The sequence below is a fragment of the Triticum aestivum genome, chromosome 7A (genome assembly GCF_018294505.1).
Source record: "Triticum aestivum cultivar Chinese Spring chromosome 7A, IWGSC CS RefSeq v2.1, whole genome shotgun sequence".
In the NCBI taxonomy this organism is placed as follows: Eukaryota; Viridiplantae; Streptophyta; class Magnoliopsida; order Poales; family Poaceae; genus Triticum; species Triticum aestivum.
Window position 1 is genome coordinate 696843750 of NC_057812.1, and position 7731 is coordinate 696851480.

General features: G+C 45.7%; 1 protein-coding gene across 1 annotated transcript; it reads right to left on the minus strand.

Moving 5' to 3' along the window:
- Nucleotides 1-4164: 4164 nt before the first annotated feature.
- LOC123154907 (bidirectional sugar transporter SWEET6b) lies at nucleotides 4165-7071 on the minus strand. Its single transcript, XM_044573520.1, has 5 exons — nucleotides 6847-7071; nucleotides 6501-6717; nucleotides 6240-6401; nucleotides 4714-4833; nucleotides 4165-4600 (listed from the first exon to the last, which is right to left on the minus strand). Exons 1-5 carry the CDS (start codon nucleotides 6924-6926, stop codon nucleotides 4385-4387), a joined length of 795 nt encoding a protein of 264 aa, XP_044429455.1. The 5' UTR covers nucleotides 6927-7071; the 3' UTR covers nucleotides 4165-4384.
- Nucleotides 7072-7731: the final 660 nt, after the last annotated feature.

Genomic DNA, 7731 nt, shown 5'->3' on the forward strand with positions numbered 1-7731 from the left:
GAGTACATAATTCATCAATTCTTTGTCACAAGAATGAAACCAAAGAAAAGAAGAATCACAATTAGAGATTTTAATAAATCTCCAACTTTCATCACTGCTTTCACTAGTTGGATTAATATTTTCCATATGTCTTCATTGTTGACTATCGCAATTGTCTTGTCGAGCTCGCACACTTCTTTCTTCGTTGGTTTCGATGAATTTGACAGTTGCTTTGTATCTAGTCTCGTCTCTAGTTTCTACTCTAGTAAGGAGTGAAAAACATCTATCAAATTTCTCATTATCAATAAATCGATGTACTTCTTCCTAATACAAAAACCTGCATCCGCCCTACACATAAATTTGAGCAAACATTGAGCTACAAATTGCGCCGAATCCGATGAACAACCGAATCAAAACTAGCACTCACCCCATCTTTTTTACACTTGAAGAACACTCATTCGGGGTGTTCTGACGTGGTCAAAACTTGGCGCACCACCTGGCGCGGGCAGTCGTTGCACTTTATGACCGGAAACGGGGAGCCAACGAGCTACTGGGCCAGTGTTGTGCCCGGCCGATGGCCGGGCGTGTCTTTTTCGACGAACTGCGACGAGTGAGATCCGAGCGGCTAGAGGAGGAGGCCATACCTGCATGCGACACAAAGGCATTGCCGGGCTGTACGGTTCGGTACTTGGCCAATCCATGACAAAAGCGCCACTGCCGGTGGCCGAATGCATCAAATCCAGCGGCGGCGGCAGCCATAGATCTTCTGATTTCTATGATGGCGGCAGCGAGAGAGGATCAAATCCGGGTTGGCTCCTCTATTCGGTTTGGGGACCAGCTAGGTGTCGGTTCGATGAGTAAAACTGATTTTTTACTACTCTAACGCCTTTTAGGGGATCGGCTAGAGTTGCTCTAATGTCTCGCATATCATAATCACTTGAGATAAACTTTTTCTGAACCAAATCCTATTAAACCGTTTTTTTTCTTTCCGAACATGCAAGTTTATCCTCATTCACATGGCAAATTTCATTTAATTTGCATGACAAATGTTTGATATATATTGCATGTCAAATGATTTCTGCAATAATACAAACACCATTTTTGTACAAATGGAGTAGATCTTCAGGCGCACACATTATTCACCTGGTAACATGAATTACGTACTCTGGCAACTTCGGTTGTACTGCCACTTCAAAATTTGACCACTACTTCTTGTTTCACTTACAAAATTCCATCAATCGCCTTTTCTTAAGCTACTGCTTCGGGTTGGCCGGATTTGATCGGCGATAGTGGGCTTGCTACTGATGAAAAGCCAAGTTTATATCTCTCAAGGAGACGTTGCCACCGTTAGTATTTTTAGAAAAGCAGACTCAATGGGAACCAAACTTTTAGTTAATGGAACCAAATAACTGGGGTGAGAATGCCCCAAGGTACAAAAAGACCAGCCAACAGGTCATAGAAAAAACATCTTGAGCTTGATCTGTCGAGGCCGTCGTCCACCAGAGGAGCCGACACCATTGGAGCATCGCATGCCATGAAAGAGGCACATACATGAGAGGAGTGAGGCATCTTGCACAATCAAAAATGAAATCCTCCGGTGCTGCCGCCCCCACTTGTCATTGTTGCTTCTATAAGTTATCAAACAACCTAGCTGACTCCATCGCCTCCAAGGCCCCCTCTGCCTTACTGATCCTTCGATCTCAGCCACCATGACTTTCTTCACCGTTGTCTACGCCATGAAAATCGAGATACCAACATGTCCCATGGTGTCAACAAACAACAGAGCTTCACGCCGCGCCCTTATGGAGCCGCGTAGGCTGATATGTACATGCACGACCGGATTCTATCCAATCCAGATATTCTTGGCCAAGATCTTCAGCGGCAGTTTCGGAACATGTCGATGATCCGATCGAGGAGGACCGATCATGCAGATCATTGCTGTGATGCACTTAGAGAACTAGGCCACACCGTTGCCTACAATAGACCGACGCTGGCCAGGCTTTGCCAGGCCGCGTCCTCTGGCGGCGGCGAGGGAGGAGGTCAGGTGGGAGAGAGAGAGGAGGGTGCTGGCGGCGGCGGCGGGAGCGCCCTCCCCGTCGCCCACGGGAGGGACGTAGGAGGGTACCTCTGTGGCGGCTGTCTAATGGATGAGTTGATGACGAGTTTCTGTCTATAGTCTTGCAGCATAGATGGTGGCCACTATACCATCCGTCTCCACTGCCGAAAAAGGGTCCCTTCATACTTGTTCCGGCTCTAGGAACACCGCACCGTCAGCAAGCAAAGTGGTTCACCCTTGAACTTGAATGAATACCGGCAAGGAGGAAATCAAGGAATCAGGGCCGGTCCTGAGATTTTGGGGGCCCGGGACGAGATTAAAACCCGGGCCCTTAATGTAGACACCATAACAATACAAATTAATATGCATATGTATGAAATAATACCATTAACACCTACAACCATCCAAAATCAGTATATATCAAACAAATTATACATATTACCTAAAAATGTCCTAATCCATCATGTGCTAAGGATATCTGATTCCCGCTAATGGTAGACTTGAAGATCTTATAGTAGAAGCAAAAAACTTTATCAACATCTTTGGATTAAACTCCTACTAATGCTAGACTTGAAGATCTTACAGCGGAAGCAAAAAGCTTTGTCGACATCTTTTGAATAAAATAGTCGTTTTATCATGTTCCTCCCCATTGCTTAATTTCCTATGATAATGAGAATTTGAATAACATCTTAGATGATATGCCATTTTTTGTCCTCTCTCATGGACCCTTTCTCAACTAAGATGTTTCTTGTATTTGTATCAAGATTATCCCAATTTTTCATAAATATCAGTAGTATAAACTGGTTATTCATGATCACTAGCTGACTGTGCATGTATATCCAATGAATTACCTACATGCTCAGAGCAACTTACGTTGTTATCGTTGTTGTTGGTTTCGATATTTTATTCTCGCTGATCAAATTCTGAATTGCCATTAGTAGGTTGCCCTTCCTCCATGGCAACTATGACAACTCTCTTAGAAAAATAAATATGAATATTTCCACGCTGTGATTGTACTCATAGTTGCCATGTTTCCGGTACGGTGGGAACGAGGAACGGGAACGTGGGACGAGAGTCGGTGGCTGAAAAAATAGGGTACAACGAGGGTATACATCTCTCGAACGATTTTTTTATAGCAGGGACGCGATCCAATCTGTTTGGGTACGATGAACCCGGTACGGTACCATGGGTCGAGGAACGCAGTTCCTGAAGAACGACGACTCCCTAACGGTCAGCATTCCTTGCTGTTAATGGATCCCTTGCAATTAATGAACTGGAGGAAGAATGAGGAGTCCTTGAGAAAAGAAACGACGGCGTGAGTAAATTATGACTCGCGTTTTGGCTGTTGGATCCTGGAACCTGAATCGAGGAGCAGGCTGCGGGGACACCGAATCTTCATCGAATCGTACCGAATCCGACCTCGTTCCCGAATCCTATTCCGGGTCGATGAATCGGGATCGAGGGATGGCCTACCGTTTCCCGTTTCCGGCTACTATGATTGTACTAATTCATCTACAACTTTCTTACGAATGCTGAAAATAAATAAATAAATTGCATCAATTGACAATTGTTGAAAAATACCAATGTGCCAGCTATTCATCTAGGAGACAAGGCAATATGAATAGAGGATATACCTCGGATGGTTGAATCGTCGATGGACGGAGAGCAAAGCAGGGTTCCGACGGCCCCATGGAGTTAGGGAATTGAAATAGGCGGTCGATCTGAATTTGTGTGGAAAATTTGAGTTAGAAGGAAAGGGAAAAGGAGCGGTGAACTCGCAGTCACGAAGAAATAACCATCAGTGGCCGCTGAGATGAGAATCGCTGAGTGAAATGCGTGCGTGATGGAATAGAATGGGATCAATCTGTTCCTTTTTTTTCGGCATGCACGTACTAACCTAGGAAAGAATCGGAAAGGATCAATCAATTCCTTTTTTCTCGACGTGTACGTAGTAACTAGTAGGAACCAACGAATTGATCGCTGGATCCCTTTCCTTACTGATTCTTTTTGCTGACCGGAAATATATTGGGCCGTAGCTTACATGTATACCTGGGGAGGGGCCCCTCGATCCTGGGGGCCCGGGGCGGCCGCCCCCCCCCCCCCCCCCTGCCCCCCCTCAGGGCCGGCCCTGCAAGGAATTCAACAACACTTGTCCCACAAACAGAGCTCCACATGAGCTACGCCGATGCGCACGGCACGGCCACACACACGTGCCACACACAAGACGCACAACTGCCGGTAGGAGACATTTTTTTTAGCATAACCAGAAGAAACTGCTTTGCCGGAGGTTCGGGCGCTCTTATCCTGACGCACCTCTACACCTGTAGAGGGAAACCTTTCTGCTCTCGCCTAGGCTCCAGGGCTACGCACCACCGATGAGCAAGGCCCCAGAAGGAAATACACGCCAGAATCAGTAACCCCCCATGACCGCCGCAGAACAGCATCAACACTGTCAACAATGACGGTGGGCAGCTCAATGTTCTTCTTCTTGAGGGTCGATTTGTAGTAGAAGAAGTGGAGGATCAGCTGAATGAGGCCTAAAACTGCCTCGAGCCCATTGGGGATCTGCGCATAATTAAAAGTGGGCATCACAATTGATTAGATCGATCTGTGCAAAGAGTGGATTGAAATCATCGCATCAAAGCTAGACCGATGGAGTGTGTATGTATTGCACTGACCGCCACGTAGAGATCGAACTCGATGAGCGCATAGGCCGTCCAGCAGCAGCCACTGAGGAATATCGCCAGCGACAGGAAGAATGGCATGTACTCAACACTCTCGGTTCTGATCACACGAACCTGCAAGCAATACAATATTACTAGTACTGGTGAAAAAAATAGAACGCTATAGCGCCACTATTAGCATGCAATAGCATTTTGAGCAATGCCTTGCTAAATAAACCATTTTACAATGTCTAGCTAACATTATGCTATAGCGCGATATAGCATGCTAATAGCATATTTTAAGGGCCTCGCTATTTTTCATAAGAAAAGTACCCCCTCCATCCGGTGAAGAGTGTACATCTAAAAATTTTAGGATAAATTATAGAGTTAAGTAAATAATGCATTGGAAAGGTGCAAGCCACCATCTCTCTTCTCTTTAATTATTCAACTCCCAATGAGCGAAGTGCATGTAGGAATTAAGGAGACCATGTGTAGATTGCTAGTTGTCTTGATTACCGTGGTGTGATGAGAGATAAGTATTTTTTTACTTTAAAGTGCATTGAAAAGATAGAAGTTACTCTTTCGTGGACAAATTATGAAGTCAAACGTACACTCTTCACCGGACAGAGGGAGTATGTTTTTAGTCCTTCAAGTTCACCAAAAGTCTACGTCTGGTCTTGCAAGAATTTTTAGGTGACATTTGGTCCCTTAAGTCACACAACTAAGCAAGTTGTCCAAAACCAGAGACAATGGGTAAACCACTGACGTGGCACCGGTTCTGGTAAACTGTAAGGACCATCCCGCAAATAAAAGATACACTAATGACTATGATGAAAACCGGTTCTGGTAAACTGTGAAGACATTTGGTGAAGTCGAGGGACCAAAACACACTTTTCTCTTTTTTCGTAGCATGCTATATTCTTCATTGATTAGTACTCACATTATATAAAAGCACAAGGCTGAGTCATTAAATATGTGTGACCTATATTTTGTTTTGAGAAACAAAATATGTATGATCTAGATAGTAAGTAAACAAATTCCCTGGTTAATTAACAGCCGCTACATTGATGAACTCTACACCACATGCACTATATCCGCAATAATGCTAGACCTACAAAAATGTACAAACATTTTTTAACAATTCCCAATTATAATCCTTCGCATCCGCTTGTTGGTAAAAAAAGTAACCTTTTGTAGATGTAGTTCCCCTAGCTAGGCACCGCACCGCACGTTGGTGATGGAGCGATGGGCCACAGGTTTTGTAAAAAAATTAAGTAACCTTATGTAATTTGTAAATGTGGTTCCCCTATAGCAGCAGAAATTTGGTTGGTTGGCTAGCTAAATACGCGGAATGCAAGTACAGATCTATAAGCAGACGAGAGTGTTAGTTAGTTTTTTTTGCGGGGAGATGAGAGTGTTAGTTAGCCACACGTGCGGCATCAACACGCAACAACTAACTGAGTTCAAAATAAAACTACAAGAAACGGAAAGAAAGAATTAAAGAGTAGACACGACGGGTCGATGATCATCGTAATACGTACCATGACGGTAAGATTGGAGGCGTACTGGACGGAGCCACAGATGACGCAGAGGATGCCGACGATCATGGAGCGCATCTCGTGGGTGTGTGCGCCGTGGAGCACGCCGGCCACCACGGCCGCCATGAACGCCGCCTCGATGCCGAGCACGGCGAGCATCTTTGACTGCACGCATATATACCAAAAAAAGACCGGGCCTTAGGGGCAGAAACTAACTAACACCGAAAAATGAGGAACGATTAGGGGACGCGTGTATGGATATACCCGCTTGTTGTTGGTGGAGTAGATAAAGAAGATGATGAGGTAGACGAGCTGGACGACGAGGCCGATCCCGTTGACGGTGACGACGAGGATGCTGTTGGGGTGCACGATGGGGAGGCCGTAGAAGACCCAGAGCATGCAGGTGAGCAGCGTCGCCAGGTAGGGGTCCGGCTTGTACTCCTCTACGTCCTTGGCCTTGCAGATCTGCCGGAACATCGGCCTGCGCGCACGCACAAGCAACAAACACAAGTTACCAACAATCACCCTCCATATGCATAGATAGGTAGATTATAGGTAAGAGGAGGAGGTGAAGAGGCGGCGGCGGCTAGACAAGAGGAGGCAGGCTTACGCGTGGCAGAGGAAGAGCCCGAAGGAGATGACATTGCCGATGACGCCGACGATGTTACGAGCTGGGTTGGCGGAAACCATTTTGCGCTCCAGGAAGGAGACTGCTGACTCGAGGAAGAGGAAGGGAGTTGGTTGTGATCTGGGGCTGGGGCGATGAGAGAGGCCGGCCGAGCTTATTGCGTGGCGGGGTTCGCGTTCCCCACACAATGGATATGGTTAGGGGTTAACGTTCAGTTAGACTGGCTCCTCGTGGCTGGGTAAGATCCGAGTCTAGCTCGTGGGTCAGACTGCCAAGTCATAGGTTGGGTGTAGTAGCGCGCGTGCATGCTCGGATCGGGAAACCGAGAGAAATGGGGCGGCATGCATAACCTCCTCGTACGCAAGTGTGCCGTGCCCGGCCTCATCCGAACCAGCGTATGTAGGATAGATGAATGAAAACAGTTTTGCTAAAGCACATTTAGATGTGCCATAAGTATTGCACATCTAAGTCCTATGTCATTGATCTTACGTTGAGATTCGTGTGAATTTTTTTAATTTTTCTCTTTATACTTGATTCACTCACTTAGATGTGCAATAACTATAGCACATCTAGATATGCCCTAGACACATCCGAATGAAAAAGGATATGACGTGATATGTACGAGCTGGCATCTGGATCTGCAAAGAGAGAATGAAAAAAATGCGAAAGCAAATATCTTTTTTCGGAGAAAAACTTTCAACCTATTCATCATCTCTCATAGTAGTAGAAGTAACACTAGAAATAAGAAAAAAATAAATCCAGGTTCATAGACCACCTATCGACGACTAGAAGCATTGGATGAGACAACGTTGCACCACCATCAGTGCCCCTCCTTCACCAGAGCCAGACAAAATTTGTTGAAGTAGA